The 22,470-nt window shown below is 39.2% G+C and overlaps 5 protein-coding genes and 2 long non-coding RNA genes across 7 annotated transcripts; 4 read left to right on the plus strand and 3 right to left on the minus strand.

Moving 5' to 3' along the window:
- Positions 1-1,254: 1,254 nt before the first annotated feature.
- LOC5519439 (ATP-dependent DNA helicase Q5) lies at positions 1,255-2,097 on the plus strand. The gene is made up of 2 exons (XM_001639279.3): positions 1,255-1,739; positions 1,924-2,097. Exons 1-2 carry the CDS (start codon positions 1,255-1,257, stop codon positions 2,039-2,041), a joined length of 603 nt encoding a protein of 200 aa, XP_001639329.1. The 3' UTR covers positions 2,042-2,097.
- A 984-nt stretch (positions 2,098-3,081) lies between these two features.
- Positions 3,082-6,081, minus strand: LOC116603311. The gene is made up of 3 exons (XM_032364353.2): positions 5,945-6,081; positions 5,362-5,631; positions 3,082-5,104 (listed from the first exon to the last, which is right to left on the minus strand). Exons 1-3 carry the CDS (start codon positions 6,041-6,043, stop codon positions 3,935-3,937), a joined length of 1,539 nt encoding a protein of 512 aa, XP_032220244.2. The 5' UTR covers positions 6,044-6,081; the 3' UTR covers positions 3,082-3,934.
- Positions 6,082-6,598: 517 nt separating this feature from the next.
- On the minus strand, positions 6,599-7,211 carry LOC125558978. The gene is made up of 2 exons (XR_007306221.1): positions 7,076-7,211; positions 6,599-6,775 (listed from the first exon to the last, which is right to left on the minus strand). It is a non-coding gene; the product is annotated as an uncharacterized LOC125558978 (long non-coding RNA).
- Positions 6,771-10,514, plus strand: LOC116603315. Its single transcript, XR_004290549.2, has 3 exons — positions 6,771-7,663; positions 8,382-8,447; positions 9,976-10,514. It is a non-coding gene; the product is annotated as an uncharacterized LOC116603315 (long non-coding RNA).
- Positions 10,515-11,578: 1,064 nt separating this feature from the next.
- LOC5519440 lies at positions 11,579-14,482 on the plus strand. The gene is made up of 2 exons (XM_001639281.3): positions 11,579-11,878; positions 12,797-14,482. The coding sequence occupies exons 1-2, from the start codon at positions 11,806-11,808 to the stop codon at positions 13,141-13,143; spliced, it is 420 nt and encodes a 139-aa protein (XP_001639331.2). The 5' UTR covers positions 11,579-11,805; the 3' UTR covers positions 13,144-14,482.
- A 398-nt stretch (positions 14,483-14,880) lies between these two features.
- On the plus strand, positions 14,881-18,108 carry LOC5519497 (xaa-Arg dipeptidase). Its single transcript, XM_001639282.3, has 3 exons — positions 14,881-15,247; positions 15,569-16,051; positions 16,855-18,108. The coding sequence occupies exons 1-3, from the start codon at positions 14,920-14,922 to the stop codon at positions 17,235-17,237; spliced, it is 1,194 nt and encodes a 397-aa protein (XP_001639332.2). The 5' UTR covers positions 14,881-14,919; the 3' UTR covers positions 17,238-18,108.
- Positions 18,109-19,450: 1,342 nt separating this feature from the next.
- LOC5519498 (transcriptional enhancer factor TEF-4) lies at positions 19,451-21,536 on the minus strand. The gene has a single exon (XM_032364331.2). The coding sequence runs from the start codon at positions 20,728-20,730 to the stop codon at positions 19,885-19,887; it is 846 nt and encodes a 281-aa protein (XP_032220222.1). The 5' UTR covers positions 20,731-21,536; the 3' UTR covers positions 19,451-19,884.
- Between the last annotated feature and the right edge of the window lie 934 nt (positions 21,537-22,470).

Consider the following 22,470-nt stretch of genomic DNA (forward strand, 5'->3'; position numbering starts at 1 on the left):
AAATTTTGACGTTACATGTATTTGGTAAAAAAAAAAAAAAAATAAACAAACCTGTGTATTGTCTGCCATGTCATTAACTTCCCCGAGAAGTCCTTCTTTGTCAAAGTCAACTTCACATGGTGGTGGTGAATGTCGCTCGCTTTTTTTACATTTCCCGTTGTTTTTAGTACACGAGACGACGCCTCGCTTTTTGTCTCAAAGTAGAGAGCAAGTCGTTGTTTTTCCCGTTGAGAATACGACTGCCTCGTGGCCAGGAGAACATCGCAATCTTGCTTTGCCATCAGTGTTTGCAGGTGTATCTTTTCCGTAAGCGCCCTCTTCCGCCTTTCTTGTTTGAGCTGATTTCGAGATTTTTTTAGTTGCAGGCCTAGACTTGGGACTTTGGTTTGAGCCTCGGCAAAGGTCATTCCAGTCAGTTTTTCAAAAGGACCGGAGATACTAGCACATATATTCTTAGCGATCGATTTTGCAGCTTTGGCGCTTGCTCTCGGATTGTTCTTTCCCTTTCCTTGCTTTTTCGCTTCCTTTATTAAAGCCAAGGCTGGTTTAGTGTTTATAACTGTTTTTTTTTTTTTTTTTTTTTTTTTTTTTTTTTTTTTACATTATTTGGAATGGAAGCCAGCAGGGAATGCATTGGGTAATGGTGTGTCAGGCATCCATTGCAATCACGGAGAGTGTGCTTTTTTTTTTCTTTCTCTGTCAGGGATTGCCATTTAAACGAAGAAAAGTGCTCAATGTACCTTGCCCGTGCAGATGGCGTTATTCTTCGTATGGAGTTGTTTAGCGCCTGCGATCTCTTTCTGAACGTGGTGAAGTCGACATGGAATACACGTTGGAACTCCCCGCCAAATTTGTGCAGATAACTTAGCCAACGCTGCTCTATTTTTTTCTCGAGCTTCCCGTTTTCTTTCTGGTAGCTCTGTTTTACCGCAACTCGTGCAAATCCACAACCAAAAGTCCCCGCCATTACTACACAGTATAGTATATTTGAGGAGAAATACTTGATTTGACCTTCCCTGCTAGCAGAGGCCTCTTTTCTCTGTATTTCGCTGGGCTGGAGTTCGCGAGGAAAAGATACCTCTGCCATGGGTCGCTACTTTGTTTGATCAAACCGCCGTCCACGATCGTGGACGGGAAATAGAGCGCATGCTCTTTATTTGAATATTACTGGTCGTTTTTTGAGCCCACACAATAAATACGCGTATGTCTATTTACTAACCCGCTGTCCTTCCCTGAGCCCACTACACTACCAACATGGCGTCCGCGTCCGTATCTCGAAAAGAGCTCAAGACGGTAGTTTCTAATGTTATAGCTGAATCCAGCAAGCAAAATATCAAGAGTCTTAAAGATTCACAGTTCGATGCGCTTTACTCCTTTTTGAATTCTGAAGACACTTTCGCGTGTCTACCAACTGGTTACGGTAAAAGTCTAATTTATCAGATGGCGGTGATGGTTGCGAAAATCAGTGGTCTTCCGACAAAACCATTTGTTGTCGTTATATCGCCACTAAATGCACTGATACAAGATCAGATTGACTCGTGCCGATCGCTTGGCTTAATTGCTGCCAAGTTTGAGCTCGATCTGTGCAAAGAAGAAAATTCCAAGACAGTGGACGAAACAGAAGTGGTGTTTTGTAGCCCTGAAATGCTCGAGCACCTCGAAGCCAAGCGACTTCTCTCCAAGTTGGATCATCGCCTTCCCGGCATCGTAGTAGACGAATCACACTGTGTCACAAGTTGGTAAGTAGCTTGAGGAGCTAGTGAGCAGAAATTAATTTCACGAAAAACCGCGGTGACTTACCAACGATAATTTTCCCCCTTGAAGTTATACAGTATTTCTAGCATCTCGTTATGGGATGGTTTCCTTGTTTTAGATTTCTTTTACTTTTCCACTAATGTGTTCGGATTTTTTTTTTTCTTTTAGGGGTCTTACAGTCACGCCATTTCGAGCTGCATATGGGAAGATTGGCGATCTTCGTGGCTTTACTAAAAAGCCTATCATGTGCTTAACAGCAACAGCCGGAAAAACAGTGAGGAATTAAATTATCAAAAATTTGCATATGCAGAATGCAAGAGTAATCAACCTCGCACCTGACAAGAAAAATATTAAGCTCAATATCAACAAAGTTGGAAGGGACGTTGAGCTTGAGAACATTTTCACTACCATAATAAAAAAATTATCTAATGGAGGACAAGTGGAAAAGGCAATTATTTATTGCAAATCCATCAATGCTTGTGGGGACATTTACGAAGTTCTTTCTGATAATGTTGAAAGCAAAGAAACCTATGCCATGTTCCACAGCAAAACCCCAGACTCTATACAATAAGAAGTGCTGGAAGAATTTACAAAGTCCAACAGCAAAATACGTGTGGTTGTGGCAACATGTGCCTTAGGCATGGGAGTAGACATTCCAGATGTGGATCATATTATTCATTATGGAATACCATCTGAAGTAGAGCATTATGTGCAAGAGATTGGAAGAGGTGGTAGGGATGGAAGATTATGCCATGCAACCTTGTACTACAAGCCCTACCACCTTGCCCATTGTGATAGTGGCATGCGCAACTATGCCAAAGGTGAGCAGTGCAGGCGTGAGATGCTGGTTAAACAGTTCAAGGAAAAGATAAAAGGTGTACAGCCATTGCACAATTGCTGTGATAACTGCATGCAGTTTTGTAAATGTGGTGGAGATGAGTGTGAGTTTTCTGAACAAGAAGAGGAAAATGTGGTTGAAATGCACCAGGGAGGACACACTACACGTGCTGTGATGGATAACGAGAGAGAACTGTTCATTGAGGTAATTACAGACGTTGATAAGAGTGGGAACTATGAGACATTAGGTAAAGAGCTCATAAGTAAGATTGCTGCTAGGCTAGAGTACATTTTTTTTGCTGACTACTTGCTTAAGCATTTTCCAATAATTAACACAAACTTAGCGAATGATATTATTCTAGTAGTAAATGATATTTTCAATGACATTGATACTGCCATAAGCTTTCTCAGTATGAACTTAGATGATTTAGATGATAGATTGATTTTAATAGTTAATTTCAACTGTAAAGAAACCACACTATACACAAATACAAGTGACTTATTCAATATGAGGGATTCAATTATTTTTGCATTTGCTAATCCTGATTTTACTTTTTTTGACAAAACTGTTGCCTCAAAAGAACATCCTTTACACAATAATATACATAAAGCATTGATGGGTGGGGATTTCTCTATATGCTCTAAGCTACGTAATAGCTACCCTTTGTAAATTTGATAATGTAATATAATACTAAAACAGGTTTTTTTATAATTCAATTCTCTTACTGTACTCTTTTACTCTGCACTGGTAGTTTTATACAGCATGTATATTACTCATTTATACATAGAAATGTAAATACAATTTATTTTCCCAAGCCAGCTTCTATTCTCCATATGGTGAAGCATCATCAAGCTGGACTGAAATCTTTCTTCAACTAGAACTAGGAGAAAACTGCAAAATATTAAAACCTTATGTGCATCTTATATGCAATTTGAAGGGTGTGGGTACAGTAAAAACCCACATGTAAAAACCTACTGATTTAAGAACCTATAACCAGAAAATAAGAAGTAGAATGTAGATTGTCTCCTGTTTTGCCAGTCTTGAAATAATCTATGTTCTTACCTGCTGGTTTTTACTGTAAATATTAAATTTGGCTACGGGCCTGCAACATACCTGCTTCTGTTTGCAATTTACAGTAGTTCAGAAATAACTTTCCCAATTGAGCAACAATGATATTTGTTGGGTGTTTTGACAAGCAGAAATGAAAGCAGTACAGATAGAAATCATTATACGCTTTTTTCAACAATCAAAGGCTACCAAGACCCATAGGCAAATCCAGGTACTTGCCTAAGGCAACCAAACTTTCCAGAGCATGAACTTGGTTTGTAAGGTTTCCTGGTACTACTGCATCTTGTAATAAGGTCGGTTCTGCCTGTGCCACTTTTTTCGGTGCTTGCAAATCCAGCGATGTAGCAGTTGGGCATTTACACCATCAAAGAGGTCACGACTTAGTGTTGGAAAGGATGCATACTTCCTTCCAGCCTGAAAAGTGAAGACCTTTGCCTTTTTGTGGACCTGCTCCAACACAGTGACAAATGTTTGCTGCTTGATCTTGTTTGTGTGATGTGTAGAGCGTGCTTTCTGTCCGAGGTCTTGCTTTGAGCATTCCAACAGTTTTAAGAGTGGCCCAGTAGATTGCGTTGAGGATTCGATCAATGTGCTGTTGACGTTTGGTGCACCCATGGCCCGAATGCATTCCTTTGACACTTTGTTGATTTTTTCAAGCCTCAAGTCTCTAGATATGCATTTGGCTTGTACCCCTTTGATGGATGAGAAACGGTTCCATTTTAATCTGTGTGCTTCTCTCGGTGTGAGCAAGGCAAGCTGTGATGCTCTCAAACGGAGTGCAGCCAGCGCATACTTGGTGTATTTATGCAGCTGATAAAAAACAGTAAGAAAGTTCCACACTCTCAAGAGGCGTTCACCATCACCTTCCTTCACGGCGTCATCTGCATCTCTAAGAAGAAGACCAATACTTAAATGGAGGCAACCATAATTGAAAATGTAATCTTCCTCATTATAATTTGATGTGCTTTCACTTTCCGTTATTGCTTCATCTGCTGCCACAAGATCGTGCTCTCTTTCCTCGTGCTGGATGCGACATTTGGAATACTTGAAAATTCTGTCACAATTTGGTCCACGGCATGGTAGGTCAGGACGAGGATGGTAAGCTGATATAATACCAGGAAGCCTAGAGTACCCTGGCATTACCAGCAACTCAAGCATTGAACTGATTTCCTTGTGAAGCCATGTTCTCTGAGCTTCTTTACTTGATTTCTTTAGATTTTCTGGCATCTTTTGGGGTACACTTGTTGTGTCTTCCATTCCAAAATGATTGAGGGTAGCAGCAATAATAAATGCATCCACCTCAATTGCGAAGAACTCTTTCACTGAATCATAGTGGTCCAGTGTGTCCTTGAGGGCATTGTTATTCCCAGAAACAATAGCATTGCTTGTCATTGTCCCCCAATCCATAACTGAATTAGGCTTCCGTAAAACATCAACAGCCAGCTGTAATTAAGGAAAAAAAGTACAAACATCAGAAACAACATTGAAAACTACGAAATTGCATACACTCATCACATTTAATGGACAATGCTCGTGTTATATAAAAACAAACTGGATTATCTTATTCCCCAATTATTCAAGTTTTACATATAACATGAGCATTGTCCATTAACTCTGATGTGTCTATCCAGGGTTTTTCTGCCTCCCACGGGCTGAAGGCACCCCATAACCTTCAAATGAGGAAATAACCTGTAAGTCACCTGGTATGCGATGCAAATACCATGCCAATCTTCGTTTTTGTTCCAAAGACCTACTAGCGAGTCATCAACGTCTCTTCCATCTGCACGTGCTTTCTGGATATTCCGTGCTCTTTTCTCAGTGAGTTGATCACCCCCAAAGCAAACAAAGTCAGCAGGGGTCTTTCTCCCATTTGCTTGTGTCATAGGAACATATTTTTCTTGGATGTGCTCCATGATGTCGACCATGTCTTCATTAAGTGTCTTATTCTTTGGCAGGCAACCAAGGGGTACCTGTTAAAATAAATAAACTCTCTTTAGTGTCTATCAAAATAAAATGAAAAGCGAGATATGAAAGACGCTAAATAGTTAGTTTGAGAGCACTTGACTAAGAAAGATCTAAAATGTATATTTCCTTGTTGTCAACATAAAAGCGCCTGGTGGATAGCCCTTGGGTTTACCCCTTTTTGGTGACTAGCCCTACAAAAGTCACATCAGAACTTTGTATATATTTAACTTTTCAGTGGGCTCTAGATAGGGGGAGGGGCTTAATAGAGCTTTTTAAATTACCTCTCCACAAATTTAAGCAAACAATGTATAAACACACCTCAATGGATGGAAGAGTCATCACCTCGCTATACTCATGGGGTATATGGTACACAACTGCAGACCTAAAAAAGTGGAATGCTGGTAGCTGTTTAACCATAACACGAGACCATAGTGGGATGAGATCTTTCTTTAGCTTTGAAACTCATGTACTGGAACAGTGTCAAGAGTCCTTTGAGTTACATCTGGTAGATTTGAGCCTGAGACAACATCCTCCATGGCAACAAGATTAAATGTATGAAGAGACTTATTCTTGTTCGAGTTATCCATATGTCTAGCATTGATGTGCAAGTCCTAGTTGTCTCCAATAATTTGGTACCCTCTAGGGGCTGAATGCTTTCCAATCTGAATAGATTTGTTAATGGCACTCAAAGCATCATCTCCTGGTTGTGTTGTATGTGAAACAAATGTAAATGTGTTCTTGGCAACTTCAGCACTGACTTGCTTCTCCAGTAGCTCCCTTCCTATGCTCTGAATAACATGGATAGGTAGGGACATATTGTAGAGACATGACAGGTTTAATGAGGAGAAATCTGTGGTGCCCATGTTGGTATCAATAGCATTTATCACACTGCAATATGTATCACTCAGATCAGCTGCTGTAAGGTAAGAACACAACTGTCCAATTGAGGGTAGTTCTGGAGGATTTTCAAGCTTAGTAGACAATGCCTTACAATCTCTAAACACTGCATTGTGTCTTTGTGCTTCTCAATACTTCCCTTCCATTCAAGAAGAGTCTTGTCATGATCATGATCATGATCATTTCTTTTGCCTTGGCTGTTAGCTGGGTAGGGTGGACAGTAAGACCATGAGCTTTCAGAATTTCCAGTCCCTTAAAACAGAAACACAATTACTTTTATTATCAAAAGGCAATATAACAACTGACCCTCCCTAATTTTGCTTTTGTGCTTAGCGTTCACCAAACAAGTGCCCTGCTTCAAATTAAACCCCTCTCACAGCTAAAATAATGAATACCTAAGCGCCCAACCCCCACTCTTGCGACTAAATAAAAATAAAAAGGGCCAATAAACAAGCATTTACAGCAACTTAAATTTCAATTTTGGAGTAAATAGTGATGCAATGTATTTTTGTGAGCTGTAATACTAGTAAAAGATAACATGTGTATACTAACTGTTTGTGATGTTCCAGAGAAACGAAGGATAAGACCAATCTGGTAGGCCAAGGCTGACATGTGCATGCACCGGTTACGAAGAATGGTTGCTGCAACAGTAGCCACAACTGTATAGTCAGGGTTCTCATCTGATGCCCTCTGACGCTTCTTGGTTTTTGACCAGCATATGCAGTCTAGCAGTTCAGTTGTTAATGGTGCTCTGGTCTTTAATTCCTCAATAAAATCAGAGAGTTTAAATAATGGCAGTGAATCATGACGAGTAAGCCTCAGAGTGCTGGGTGACTTAGTTGAGCTGAGATCCAACAACTATTCTTCTATTCTTTTGAAGACAATCTTCTTCGCCACCAAACAATCAGTAGCCTTGCCAAGCAGGGTAGACAGAGCAAGCTGATTAAGCCCCAAAGCCAAGTACTTTACTACACACGCAATATGCTCATCTTTGATCTCGATTTTCCTTGGACCTGAGGGGTAGTAAACTGTTATCTACAATGAAAGGAGAGATTCATGTTTTCTTGTCCTTTATCATTATAACAGATCATTTTTTTTACAACTGAGAGAAATAAAGGAGAAGAAAGCCTCTGATAGCAGGTTAGGTAATTGTTCATGTTAGCTCTAAAATTTGAATTGTTTTAGAGAAAATTTCCCTGGTAGCAGAGACCTCTTTACTCTGTATTCCCAGCGAAATACAGAGAAAAGAGGCCTCTGCTAGCAGGGAACCGAATCTCCAAATGGTGGATTGATTAGTTGATCATCAGGTCCGTAGCATGCCTCGAAATATTGGGGGGCACAATACAGAAAAATTAAGAAAATATTGGGGGCACAACCACGCCCCTCCTGGTCATTTCCTTGTACGGCCCTGGTAATGTTTTTCCCTGTATTCCTATAATTGTCTTCCAAAGTCATCTGTCTATCCACGACCTCGAATAAGAAGGCTTTAAGATTTTGGACTGACTGCATATCATAAACGCAAACAAAAGCCATCTTTCTGCACTGTCGAATACGAAACGATTGTTTTCTATACTGACGAATACAAATGTCGAGAAAATGTCAAAAAGGGCTTACTAAGTCAATGATAGGATTTTAGTTAAAAATAACAGCAGGGACGAGAAGTATTTGTATTTTATCGGGCCTTATTTCTTACATAAAAAAAAAAACATTTTCTGAGAGTTTACATTTTTAGGCGTAGCCCCCCCAAAAAAGCTGCGATCGGAAAACCCTTTCACTGCAGTAAAATTCTCTAATATTATCGCACTCGTCATCTGATTGCATACATGTTTTTCTTATCTGATTTCTTTCTGTTTGACAGTATACGCCTTGACGCTGCACTTCAACTTCAACAGCAGAAACGAAACATTTTTGGGTGGCCTAAAGCGTAAGTCTAAAGCGTAAACAGTACAATTACCATTTTGGCTTTTTCTCCAAATTCAGCAACTACTAAGTGGAATAGTGGGTGTAAGAACTTAAAACAAAAATCTGTTACTCACACCCCATCCTGTAATCGGAACAGTGGGATTTTTAATAATGTTTACTTACCGAAACAGATACTTTTTCGCTTGAAGATGACGAAATTGTTTCTTGACTCGCCGGCCCATCGTTGTTCCCAGTCGCTCCTTCAACTCTAACTTTTACGTTACTTTCTTCATGTTCAAAATAACCATTGCCAAGCAATGACGACAAGAAAGATTTGTCCCCGGTGATATTATCTTCTTGTTGCTGTTGGAATGTTGGTTTCCTATTTGCATAACAATGGTCGTGCAAAACAGCGCTCGCTGGATGATCCTCATTTAACGGGCAAACTCCAAGTTCATCATTATCTTCATAATTTAAAAAGGATTCCCCAATTTTTAGAGCTTTCGTCGAGTTCGGGTGCTTCAAGGGGCTATCCTTTGAGGCTCTTTTGAAGCGTTGAGGCGAACGCTTTGGAGTCCCGCCTTTTTCAACTTGGCAGTGACCTTCAAACCGCGATTTATTGTACTTCTCTACCAAAGATAACTTGTCCTGCTGTAAAATTGACTGCCGCTTGACTATTGAGTCTACTCTGCGCTTGCAAACTTTACAAACCCGACGAGATTGCTCGGTGAAGTTAATCGACGTACCAACGATAGTTTCGATAGTTTCCGTAAGGCCTTCAGTTTTTTACAGCATTGAAAAAGCTTTTTTGCCCTGATGTATTAAAATTTTTTCCGCAAATAAGACAGCAACTATCTTTTGTGAAAACCCTCTTTTTGGAAGTTTTTGGCGAGTTCTGAACGGATATTCTTGGTTGTTTGCTTAGCGGAGAATTACTGGGAATAAGAGACATCACAACGCGCCATTTGTTTGTATGCTGGTTTTTATTTCGCGTGCTGACGCCGGTTCCTGAAAAAAGGATTAGCTTATGCCCAGATTAGAGCAGATTTATGCCTGGATTAGCGCTAATCCTCTTTTCAGGAACCGGCCCCTGGTGTTTATGTTACAGATTTTACAGATTTGATTGAAAGGTGGTGCCATACGTCATGCGCCCAATGTCACAGTCGCTTAGTAACAGCGGCGCATGCGCAACAGGATTAGTAGCGACCCATGGCAGAGGTATCTTTTCCTCGCGAACGCCAGCCCAGCGAAATACAGAGAAAAGAGGCCTCTGCTAGCAGGGAATGTTTATAAATGCAACTGAGCGAAATAACTTTATGAAGGGAAGACAAACCAACCAAATTCCTAAGATGACGGGTAAATAATAAGCATTCAGTAGATCTCTGCGTTATTTGATGAGACTTTTGTATAAAGGGAAATGTAAAATCAATCCGAAAAATCTCACTTCTCTGCCCCGCTTCTCGGCCCTTCTAATATCAGACATTAAATTGCTTTATTTTACTCGATACTGGGTTTGCAGTATTTTATATTTTGAGTCTATTTTTCCACAGCAATGTCCAGTCCAGAACTACTATGATTGCAAATCATTGCCCAAGAAAAAAAAATGGATTGCTTCATTATTTTAAACCAAGGCAAACACAGCCCCGGATGAGACACAGAGATTCCTTAGAAATCAGTGGGCTACATTGAACACTTACAGTGTACTTACGCAGTGTACTTACATGCAGAAGCTATTGTTAGGGATAACCAGGAGATCATAAATTCTTTATAGTTCACTATATGTTAATACATGAGCAGTAATCTTTTCAGTAGCTATTATCATGGCCATCACTTAGACCCAAATAGCTTACTGCGTACGTACAGGCATGCAGCTCGGGGTAGGCACACGGGTTGTGCCCCTCCCACTCAACCACCAAAAAGTAGTCTTTTTTAAAAATATACTTACTTTCCATAATATCTATGACTGCACATCCCCTCCACAGCTAATCAGATTGTTTATTATGGTTATCAGACTTCACCTTTTCTTTTCTAGACATACAATGGCTTCAATTAAATAATTTCTTTTGTTTAATAAAATAAGACTACAAGCTATTTGTTTTTGTTCTACTCCTCTTATAAAACAAACAGAGATACCATGAAAGGGTTAGTGATCAGCCAAAACAGTGGCTGCAAAGAAAATGGGGTCTTGCATAAACCTGGCTTATGGAAAATGTGCGAACTGCCCCACACAAATCTAAAAGACTATAGATTTAACCCTTGCAATTGAATGACTCACCAATCTATGAGCTCGAGCACTTCACTTCTCCACGAGAACTTCTAGTATATAAAATATGGTTACGTCTCGTTACACGCTACTTTCTCCGCTACAAAATGCTGTTTTGGAAATTCTTTCACACGATCCCGTAGCGTATGTTGCATTTGACGAGTTTGATGGACCGTTCTTCCGTTGCCTGTTTTTCCCTTCATTCACGCCAGATTTTAGGTTTTCTTGCGCTTGTGAGAGTTTTGATGCGCTTGTGAGAGTTGCCCCAGCGTCCCTTGCAATCTCGATATAACCGCCGGAAATTTTAACGCCCGTTACTAAAAGCCGCTGTTCAACTTCGTAGGCACACGTAAAACGAGTGAGGACTGTCCGGGGCCATTTTTAAATGAAATAACGAACTTTTTTATGGTTTGGATCGATTTTATACCGGTTTGTTGCCCAAAAGTTGCCAAGGAAGGCAAAAGTTGCCCTAGGTTGCTGGTCCTTCGAAAAGTTGCTCAAAACGCCAAAAGTTGCTCAAAAGGTGCCGAGCACAATCTACATATGCCTACACCACACCTCCCCAAATTTCTAATGGTCCACCCCTAGATCTTCCTCTATTATTAAAAATAAATAAATAAATCCTCTTTTGTTTAATTAAAGAATGAGTAAACATTTTGCAAAATAAATCAAACTTTGAACAAGATTTTCTTACAAAGTTGACTAAAATTAATTGTCAATATATGGCACTATAAAAGGTTTTCTTTACTCTTGAACTATAAAAGGTGTCGAAATCATTAATTTCAATTAAGTAATGCTAATAATAATTATCTATATGTAGCCCACACTACAAGCTTTTAATATATTCAAGCCACAATTCTGTTTAAATATTAAAGATCTCCATATTTAATTTCAACCACTAAACCATCCTCGAGCAAGTGTCAAGTCGGGGAAAACACGGCAATTCCTCAAGAAATAATCAAGTCGTGGTGTGTATTTAGGATCTTGGGTTCCATGACTAAATTGCTCCCAATTTTTGGAGGAAAACATCAGGGATCTGAGCTCAAAAAAGACCAATTCAACACGGAAATTGAAAACATTCATTTATCATACAAAACACACTGTGGTGTTTTGGAGTATGCCGGACTTGAAGAAAGCCTGTTGGTTTGTGGCGTGTTTTGCAGTTATAATTCTCCTTGTAATTAATAAAGGTAGGAAAATACAACCTTAAAATGCCGCTAAGCAGAAAACGCAACGAAAAAGGGGATTTTTTCATCGAAAACTAAGTGGTTTCGTGCATCCATGTGTGATTTACATAAAAGCTGAGCAATAAAAACAAACAATGTCAAATCTTTCTTGCAATTATTCTCCCAATTTTTGCGCTATAAACCTTGCGCTTATCTTTCCGACACCGTTCATAATTTGGTCGCAATGTCATGTAAAAGAAAATATCGAGTAACATTCGTTTAAAAGGGCGAATTAAAATTCATAGTAAAGAATTGGAATTCGCAATTATTTTTACGTTATCACAAAGCGACGAAAACGATATAAAGCCTAGTACACACAAAGCCTAAGCCAAGTTCATTCATTTGAATATTATTTTATCTTAAAAAAAAACTGAGTAACAAAGCCTTGTGTCATTTTGAGAGAAATCGGTTGACATTTTTATATTACTAGCTGTAGCAAACATCCATATCATATCATTTGTCCATTTTGCAAGTCTAATATTAAGTATCATAAATTTTGCTCCTGGATATACACCATTATTTTATCTGATAATCTTGGCCTCGCATAATTTTTCTCTATATTATGTCTGCGACATTCAAAACACTCGCGGTATGGTTTGAGTAAGATTATGTGGACTAGCTTTCATGTAAAAGTATAACTGTATGGTACAGTATTTGTGTAAGAAAAAGGCCCATATAAGTAGTCGTTATTTCAGCTTTTTCTGTTTTTCTGATAATTGAAGAAATAAAAGGCAAGGTGGGAAATTATGGGACGTCATTGAAGTAAACAAAATTGTCTACATTGACCTTCACTTGATCGAGCAGCCCTCATATCCAGCCGATCTTAGAGCAGGGTTTCATTGTTTCATACTTTTCATTGAAATCTAAATTACTTTTTTTCAGCAAATGGCCTGAAATGCTACTCATGTGCCAGCGAAAACTCATTCGACGAGTGCCATGGAAGAATAAAAGAATACGAGTGTCCCGAAGACTTTACTCGATGTCTCAAGGCTAAATGGTCTCTCGCCATTGTTGGGGACATAAGCGACGGCTATATCCTCGGGTGTGCTCGACCTACTCGGTGCACGGCGGGAAATTACACTGAATGCAATGAAGGGTCCGGGAGAGTTACCTGTGAGATCAACTGCTGCCGAGAGGACCTTTGTAACCAGGCCGTGCCTAGGATTCTGAGTGGGCTAGCTGTGTTTTTACCATTTGTTTCATTCATGCTGATGATATTCTGGGATTGATTGATATGCGTGTGGTTTCACTGGCATGAGGGAATTTTTAGATTCTGACTTTTATATTGCCAAATAAAAACCATTCCAAGCGCACCAAAAATAACATTGAAGTTATACCGCTTGCTTGGATCTAAAGAAGAAAACTAAGCATGAATGCCATTGCCGAAATAGACAGAACAAAGGCAAATTTTCAGTAGAGACCACGGTAGAGGATCCCCTTTATATAGAAATTTGCCATAAGGTCTGTTGAACAGTGGTAATGCCCCATCCATATACCTCGTATCATGTGCGGCTTGGTCTATACCATGGCCCAACGCTCTCGCCAGGCACGCCAGTGTGCTAGTTGATTTGTTGTGTCACGTACCATTGCTAACACGTGATAAACATTTGCCTAACACGTGCCAGGTTCTCTATGGTGTATGGCGCCACGGCTCTTAGACAGCCTCTAGACACGTGAATAACGCGAAACACGTGATAAACATTTGCCTAACACGTGCCAGGTTCTCTATGGTGTATGGCGCCACGCCTCTTAGACAGCCTCTAGACACGTGAATAACGCGAAACACGTGATAAACATTTGCCTAACACGTGCCAGGTTCTCTATGGTTTATGGTGCCACGGCTCTTAGACAGCCTCTAGACACGTGAATAACGCGAAACACGTGATGAGCTTCTCTATCGTCCGTTTATTTTGACGGCTCTAGACGGGATTTGCCACGTGACTGACTAGTGAGCACGTGAATTGTACTTAAAAGTCACGTTTTGTAATATGGCTTCTTGTCAAGAAACTTTGTAGTTGAGGATCAATCAAGATCAAATGGAATTTAAGAGGTAAAGGCGCGACTAAAAGCTGGAGAGCTGAACTATAAATTTGAGCAATAAAAAGCGTGGACAGTTAAGCAAACAAGTATTGAAATTCAAAAAAATACATATCAAACATATTCCCCAAGGATAGTGTCTTTCGTTTGCATTGCCTTATATGGTCATTGATGCCCATATTTAGAAGAGCTAAAGTTTTCCCGCTCCCTGATCTCCAGAAAATATGGTAAAAAATGCTGATTCCAGTCAACTTGAGACTCGTGGCAAGAATTTGTCCAAAAAAACCTGACAGATTCGTCAAATTTTTATCTCACTAATCTTAAAAAGCCTTAGACCCAGGCCTCACAGAGATCGACCGTGCGGGTTTGAAGGTCACCCAAATATTGATATGTGTCTTTATTTTATAAAGATTTTCTATGTGTGTAGTTAGAGAATTCCAATTAAATGTATGTGTGATAGTCACTCTCCTGTGGTTTGGTGAAATGTCAATAAGCCTGCCTCATACAGTGGCGAAAATATAATCACGCGCACCCTTCTTTGCGCTGTGAAAACCACAACAAAACCGCCAAAAAATACAACATTACCAATATGTAGAAAAATAAATAAAAGATTATGCATTTTTTGTTGTTGTTTTCATTTTTTCGTGGGCATGGCGGACCGCTACAGCGGGGAGGGTGCCGATTTGCGGGTGATCCCTCTTATCTTAGTTGGGGGTTAAATTTGGGATAGTTGGTGGTTTTATCACCAAAACCATTATCAAGCTTTTCCTATTGTCTAGTATGTTATTCCTGTTTTCCAAAACTCTCCTTCGTGTTACTAAAAATTCATTTTACCCTGCATGACTCTTGGCTCTGGCTGGAACTGCCCCCGCCGCGCAGAACAACAACCTACCTTTGTCTGACCACTCCCCCCTCATACTCATAGCTGTCTGACTAGTGCCAGTCGTGCGCAGCCAATCCGATTCAAGATGGCGGACGCATTGAAGAAATCTGCACTGGAAGCAATCGACAACAGGGCAAAAGATCTGTTCGATCTAAACCAGCGAATATGGAACAAACCGGAGCTAGGATTTCAAGAATTCTATGCTCATTCTCAACTCGTTGAGTTTTTCGAAAATGCCGGGTTTGAAGTCGATAATACTCAGGGTGGACTAGAAACAGCCTTCCGTGCTTCAATAGGATCTTCGAAAGAAGGAATAACTGTTGGAATTATGTGTGAATATGATGCGTTACCTGGTATAGGCCATGCATGTGGCCATAATCTGATCTCAGAAGCTGGAGTAGGCTGCGCCTTAGGTTAGTAAAAGAGCCAACAATAGTAGCAATTTTAATAGTAGCAATTTATTTATATTTAGACTTACAGGCAGCACATTTACAGCAGGATTGTCGAAGTTTTTAACCCTTAGATGGCACTAAAACAAGCATATTTTCCGTTTTCCTGGATTGTTACTTATAATAATGGTAAATTTCATTGGCTTTAAAAAGGTAAAAGCCAACTAAATTATGGCTTTTGAATACTTAGTTGGTTACTCAACCTAGCACACCAGCAATAAAATTCCTTTGGGACAAACCTGAATGTCTCAATATAAGTCTTCTCATGTTTTCTAATTTATAAAGGTCTTAAGGCTGCACTAGAAGCTAGCGCTGCCCCTATCGGCAGGGTTGTTATCCTTGGAACCCCTGCTGAAGAAGATGGAGGAGGCAAGGTGAAAATGATTGACAAAGGATGCTTTGATGACATCGACATCTGCATGATGGTACACCCAAAGCCTTTAAATTGTGTCTATGCCACTTGCCTTGCAAGAGAGGATGTGACAGTCACTTTTCACGGTCATTCCTCCCATGCGGCGGCATTCCCATGGGAGGGTCGTAATGCCCTAGATGCTGTTGTCTTGGCTTATAATAGTATCAGTGCACTTAGACAGCAGATGAAGCCAACTTGGCGTGTCCATGGTGTTGTTACTAATGGCGGTGCAAAGCCAAATATTATACCTGATAGTGCATCAATGTCATACTACATTAGGACTCCATTAGAGAATGACATCAAAGTATTACATCAAAAGGTGCATGCTTGTTTCAAAGCTGCTGCCTTAGCAACTGGTGAGTATGATTTTTGATAGCAATTTAGGATAAGTGATGGGAATGTATTTCTTTAGTTTAAGTATACAGTTAGTACAAATTAACATGTCTTTTTCATGCAACTGACTACACCCCATCAGTTTTAAATGTAATGGTTAGTTTGCATGAACTGTGACTGAAGATAATTAATTAACTACACTCTTTTTTCATAACAACCATTATATAAGAATGTCCAGCCTGAGATTTTACCAGATTTTAAGAACATGTTTAGAAATTGTTTAGGCTCAGGCAACAGCGAAGTATTGTTTTGTTTGTCTAGTGTGTTCTTAACTGCAAACTCAAATTGTGTTCATAATAACAACCTTAAATATAATTGCTATTTATTTTTAGTAACTTTTTTCCTAATGAATCATTGAGATATTTTTATACTACATTGAAATTTAAAGACATCATTAAGAACATATTCATCCTTAAAATGCTCTAAAGATAAACAGTCCATCATCAATTTAAAATTAGACATTTTTATAAAGAAAGAGTGTATTTCAAGCCAGTGTCCTCAGCATTTCCACCCCCCAATAATTGGTGTTAAATAAACACCTCTGGCCTAATATCTTTGAAGTGGGGAGATTCATCATGCACCTATGTAGAAATACACCTTCCTGTACTTCTAGAAAATTCCATCTTTGAATACTGACCCGACCTGTGTTCAAACACAGTTTCTCAGTGAAGCCTGTACCATGTTCTAGTACTTTGTATTCTGACTCAAAATGTTTGCATTAGAGAAGCTTGTTGTTTTCCAATTTTCTTTTTCTATATACTTTCAGGTTGCACTGCTGATATAAAATGGAACACGACTCCATTCTATTCCAATTTGGTGACAAACAACACCCTAGCTAAACTTTACCAAACTCATGCTGAGAGCTTTGGTCTGAAGTATCCTCCAAAATCAGAGCAAGTAAAAATCCCATTTGGGTCGACAGACATGGGTAATGTGTCACACATCAAACCTGCTATTCACCCATACTACGACATAGGTACAGATGTTGCTAACCACACAGCAGAGTTTGCAGAAGCAGCAAAAACAAAGGTAGCCCATGAAAGTACACTTAAGCAGGCAAAGATTTTAGCAATGGTTGCTATTGATGTTATGACTAATAAGTTGGTGTGGGAAGAAGTACAGCAGGATTTTAGGACAGGTGAAAAATAAAAAAACATAAGAAATTGGATGCAGTCACCGCGGAAAATGTTGCAATAGTTTCTTTGCTAGTTTTGTGCTCCTTGTGAGTATTTCTAAGGATCTTTCTATTTTTTTAAAGAATTTGCTTTTGTTTTAGTCACTAAATGAAGAATATCATCACCAAGTTTTTATTGGTGTCCTGATGTCTATGAGAAATGAGTATTTATATAGCATGGAATTAATTATTAGATTTAAAAAAAAGAAAATAGCATTTATTTGTCGATGCAGTTTCTGTTTCTTTCCTTTCCCCAAAAAAACCTCATCAATTGGTAAATTAACAACAGCTAGCTGGTAATAAAATAGCTTTTTATTTTTATCAGCGATGAAAATACTTTACAATTATTGGATATTAGTGAAATTTCTGTTATTATATTCAGTTAGATGCTTCGAGATTACTGGCATCCTATGACATGATTTCAATAAGGATATTCCTTGATTTTTTCTTTGATATTCAGATTTGAAATTGCTTTGATGTTTTACGAATTGACAAATGTGATGGGTATCAATAAAAACAGATCTGCTTCATTGATGTCTTGTAGTGAAATATGTGTCCGACCAGCAGACTAAAGAAACGTTCAGAAATCACGTGATTTATTTGTATTTTTGAGTTTTGACCAATCACAATACTCGACCGGTTGACACGTGCATGGTTTTCAGGAATGGCAACAAAAATAGCTTTTATTTTATTTATATTATTGTGGGTTTTTTTAATTTACATAAATCCAGAATATAAACAAATCCATCCTAAGTCAAGACAGCTTCATTCTATTGCTAGCGTTTAAATTAATGTATGGCTGATTTTATTTTCAATATTCAAAATAAACCACTAACCAATGTCGAATCAAGGGTCTTTTTCATCCTCGGAAACCCAGGACTTTTTTAGCTTACTATTTCATTCATGAAAGAAAAAGGAAGGAAAAGTTTCCGAAGAAGGGTTTAAGCAGTCAGCAGGCTTGAAAAAATCATGGACGCTAAATCCAAAATCTAACAGCTAAAGGATATGCAAAAGGCTTGTAGAGTCTCGACTTAATTCTTATACCGCATTCACACCAGCATTTAAACCAGTTTAAAGGTGGTCTGATTAAACTGGTTTAAATCTCAATCTCCCAAGAGTGGACGGAACCAAGAACAAAACTGAATAGACTGTGCTGTACATGTTACTGAGTTATCATTTAGCTAGTAAGAATTCAGCAAAATGAGAAACTTAACAAATTATCAGGCAAAGAAAAACCTTGTTTAACTAAACATGGTTTTGGTATGAATGCAGCATAAGTCTCGCACAGGCCCGTGACCTGGTTTTGATGTGAGCATTTTTTTACTCACAAAAACAGCTGCAAGTAGAGCACAAAAATGCTGTGTTCAAGATCCTTGAATACTCAGTACAAAGTATTTTTCTAATACTCTTTTTTTTTTTCAAAAGAAAGGCGGCACTCCCCAGCGTACAGGCCTGTTGCGAGACTAGGCAAAAACCTAATCGAGACCATTTTTTAAACTCTAATTCTAATTGCAAATATAAAAATAATTATTTGAATATACAGTTTTATACAATTGCAATGGTTACATTGAAGTTAAACCGTGAATATAAACTTGGCAGATATATTGTCGCTGATTTAAGGATTTTGGGAGAGCCCTTAATAGTGAAGGCGACAGTCAATTTCTCCTTCCACCACAAAAGATTAGTAAAATGTTTTAAAGAGATTGAGTGAGCATAGAAATAATTCTGGTACGAGATGTGGTTTCTTTTTCCTAGTGAGATGTTGCCACAAAACAGTGTTTGGTGTTTAGTTTTCAACAGAGATAGAATTTAGCGCTTGAGTGGTCTTTTGACAAGATTAAAAGCGTCCCGCCAAGGTCCTTTATTTTTTGGCAGGTAGGGAATTGAAGCGTTTGAACCGTGTATGCGACATTAAAAAGCAATACATCCGAATCACTCATTGATCGATATCTAACAGAACTTGGAAACGCTTTACTGTGACCTTTTCTGAAAAAGGCCTAATCAAAGCAGGTCTTACTCATCTTTCAAATTATAAAACTGAAATAAAACGGCGATCGTTAGCTATGATGGGCTGAAATTTTTGGCTAGAAATCAAAACATGAAAGCGAGTTTTTTCAGTTAAAAATAGAGTTTTAAAGTAGTCCATCTATCACAAAACGTGTAAATGTATAACAACGAGTTGTTTATCTTTGGATATGGTTTACGTGTGTTTTCGATTGCTTTTCGTAGTTACGGTTGTGATGGTTTGCTTCGCGATAAATATGATACTACGTGTCGTGATCAAAAAGTCAACAAATCAAGTGCATGTGAATTAAAAGGATAAGGCACGTTTCCGAAAAGTAAACAAATTTTTGCATTGACATTGATTGACATGTGACAAAATGTCTTTTCGAAATTGGTTTAAATTTTGACAGAAATTTCTAGATGATATCCCATAGTTCGGATGACAATCCGTGTGAAACTCGACACAAGTTTTTTTTCTTGTTGACAATCACGATGTGATATTACTAACGCTACGTGTACAATATACATTTATATTTCAAAGAGTGATAATTACCTACTTTTGATATAGAAATAATTAGCACTACCTTAAAATAAAGTTGGTACTTGAACTTTTAAATTTCAAATCCCAGTAAAGTCGATGGAAGGGCATGTTTGATCTGCGTCTAATGCGAGGTAGTCGTCGAAAGATGGCGTCTCTGGAAGCGACCTTTGCTGAGCCCTTTGTATCTCTGCGCATGATGTTGTCGTGGGAATCCTCTCCCATTTACTCCTAAAGTTATGACTCCCAGTCTCAGGGACAATTTGCCAAGTTCCAGTTGACGCACCGGTAGCAATATTGCTATAATATTCATTGTTTTGCTCTTGGAGCTCGCCACTAATATCTGGGACGTCCCAGTGAAGGTTGCTTTGAAGTGTGCTTTCTTGGAGGCATAGAGGCTCCAGCTTGGGAGGTGTTCGTGGAGGGGTGAAGTTCACTTCTAGTTGCTTGGAACTGTGTTCCATTGGAAAGTGTAGCATAGGCGGTGAGCGACTCGGAGGTTCGTTTGGACTTCTCAAAGAGTCATGCTCCGGGTTAACTATATGCGTTTGCTGATGATGTCTCATGTCAAAGATTTCTTCTTCACTGCTGCGACGCTGTTGGACAACAGGCGACAGAATCTCCGCCGACGACATCGTCATCATTTCATGGATGTTATCATCTAAGTATGGCTTGTCTTTGATCTTTGATTGAATTTGCCTTATCTTTTTTCTCGCCAGAACTTGGATATGACTTGCCACTTGCTTTCTTGTTCGCATTTTTCCTGTTTTCATCAGAATGTAGCGCGCGATCAACTCGTTCCGCCCATACATCTTATCTTTAGTTGATAACATGATCTTTTGCCGTCCGCATGGCGGATAAATAGCAAGTGCTTCTTGAAAACTTTGCTCGATATCACCGGCCCAAAGTCCTTCTCCCTCTGCCATGGTTGCTTCTGACCTTGGGATTCTTGATGTCTCCTTGACAATTTTACTCTCACTGATCTTTGACCGGGTCAAATCTTCCCGTGACGCTAAGCTTTTTGATCTTCACAAAGATTCAATAGACATCTTCAAACTTGTTTCCTCGCTGTTTTCTTTCCTTTATAATGTCCTTGATATTGTAGCATTAAATTCCACCGTCCGGGCAAGCCATCACCATTATAACTAAACTACTATGTGACAGCTTCCTTAAACGAACAAGACCAATAGACTTCGTGTCCGTGTTTAGCGGTTGTGAGAACTACAGATCCTTCCTCGCTTTTCAGTGATCGCGTCTTATTAATTATTAATGATAGTCGGTAATGGGTGGTAGCCTTTTATTTTTTAATAGTTGTCCGCGACGGTTGACTAAGTATATCAAATTACAGTTTATCACGGCAGATTGGCTCTTCACATTCAAATGATTTACCAATCCTGTTTATTGTTAATTTAGAGAGTAAAAAGAAATGAGAAACTCGCGCCCTTTGCCTAGGGTTATGCTATCAATTTCGATCAGACTTTGTTCTCGTGTCCGAATAATTATTTTGCCACCATTGACAAGTAATTAACCCAGAAAGCGTAAACATACAAGTAGGAAGTGGTAGACCATGTTGATTTGCGCACTGATCTTTTCGTAACCTGAAATAGATTACACAAATAAACCAATTTCCCCCCTCAAGTCTTTCAAGGACACCTCTAAACATCATTTTGCAAATATTTTTGTCACAAAGGTTTGATATTTTGATGACAGTGTCATGCAAGTGAAGACACCTTCACAAATTATAAAAAGACCAGGAGAATCTTAAAATCTTAAAGCACGTCTTCTGCTAAAGAATGGACATGCTTACATACATGCCACCTACATGCATGCCACCTGATTGAGATCCTTACTTTCACGCGGCCTCTTACCCATAGCTATCGCTACAACCATAGAGAGATGATTTTTTTGTATGTTATTGATTATGCACCAAGTATGTCCGTTACTGACTCATCAGCATTTCTCTTTGCACTAGACTTGTAAAGAGGCCAATAATCATTTCATTCATACGATTTGACGTTTTGCCAAGCGCATATCATGTATTTACATTGCAATACCATAAAATGCACCCTTAGTTACATTTATTCCGATGGCTAGAATGACACATTTTCTGACAGTACAAATGTTCCGACCGGGCTCGCATTTTTCAATAGGAGTAACTGGAAGATATTTTGTTTACAGGATTTTTAGATAGCATCTTATTTCCCTAACGACCACTACCCGATTAATTAAGAAACGTGGAGGCGTTCTTGGGCGCTCGTGCTATAGGTGAGGTCACAGGTAAAGTAAATTGGTTTTCTCCGCCTGGTGGAGATTATAAACAGAAGCCCTCCAACAGGTCCTTGTTCCCCGCTGCCTGGTGACCTAGATCAAGTTCCCCCTCCCTCAGCAGGTCATCATTAGACCCCTTTCTCTAGCCCGCCCTTTCACTGACTCACCCATTCACAAGAACCATATTGCGGCTGGGAGCGTGAACTTTACTTTATAACTGGCTCATATCAAGGGAAGCCTAACTGTGATTGTCTTAAGGGAAGCTTTACTATTACTGGACCCAAAGCAGAGTGGATATAATTCTGCTCGACCGTGTTCATGGTTTCTCGTTCACCTTGTTGCTACGCCCTAATTAGCAAGTCATGCATTGCTTGTGAATCCTTCAAGGGGGTAGGGCG

The sequence above is a fragment of the Nematostella vectensis genome, chromosome 13 (assembly GCF_932526225.1).
Source record: "Nematostella vectensis chromosome 13, jaNemVect1.1, whole genome shotgun sequence".
Classification (NCBI taxonomy): domain Eukaryota; kingdom Metazoa; phylum Cnidaria; class Anthozoa; order Actiniaria; family Edwardsiidae; genus Nematostella; species Nematostella vectensis.

Excerpts from the sequence above, each read along its gene's own strand:
- LOC5519498 (XM_032364331.2), bottom strand. The coding sequence starts at position 20,730 with ATGGCAGAGGGAGAAGGACTTTGGGCCGGTGATATCGAGCAAAGTTTT.
- LOC116603311 (XM_032364353.2), bottom strand. The coding sequence starts at position 6,043 with ATGGTTAAACAGCTACCAGCATTCCACTTTTTTAGGTCTGCAGTTGTG. Across the intron at positions 5,632-5,944 it reads TGACTCTTCCATCCATTGAG|GTACCCCTTGGTTGCCTGCC; the intron begins GTGTGTTTATAC and ends TTATTTTAACAG. Across the intron at positions 5,105-5,361 it reads GTATTTGCATCGCATACCAG|CTGGCTGTTGATGTTTTACG; the intron begins GTGACTTACAGG and ends CCTTAATTACAG.
- LOC5519439 (XM_001639279.3), top strand. The coding sequence starts at position 1,255 with ATGGCGTCCGCGTCCGTATCTCGAAAAGAGCTCAAGACGGTAGTTTCT. Across the intron at positions 1,740-1,923 it reads TCACACTGTGTCACAAGTTG|GGGTCTTACAGTCACGCCAT; the intron begins GTAAGTAGCTTG and ends TTTTTCTTTTAG.
- LOC5519497 (XM_001639282.3), top strand. The coding sequence starts at position 14,920 with ATGGCGGACGCATTGAAGAAATCTGCACTGGAAGCAATCGACAACAGG. Across the intron at positions 15,248-15,568 it reads TGGAGTAGGCTGCGCCTTAG|GTCTTAAGGCTGCACTAGAA; the intron begins GTTAGTAAAAGA and ends TAATTTATAAAG. Across the intron at positions 16,052-16,854 it reads AGCTGCTGCCTTAGCAACTG|GTTGCACTGCTGATATAAAA; the intron begins GTGAGTATGATT and ends ATATACTTTCAG.
- LOC5519440 (XM_001639281.3), top strand. The coding sequence starts at position 11,806 with ATGCCGGACTTGAAGAAAGCCTGTTGGTTTGTGGCGTGTTTTGCAGTT. Across the intron at positions 11,879-12,796 it reads TCTCCTTGTAATTAATAAAG|CAAATGGCCTGAAATGCTAC; the intron begins GTAGGAAAATAC and ends ACTTTTTTTCAG.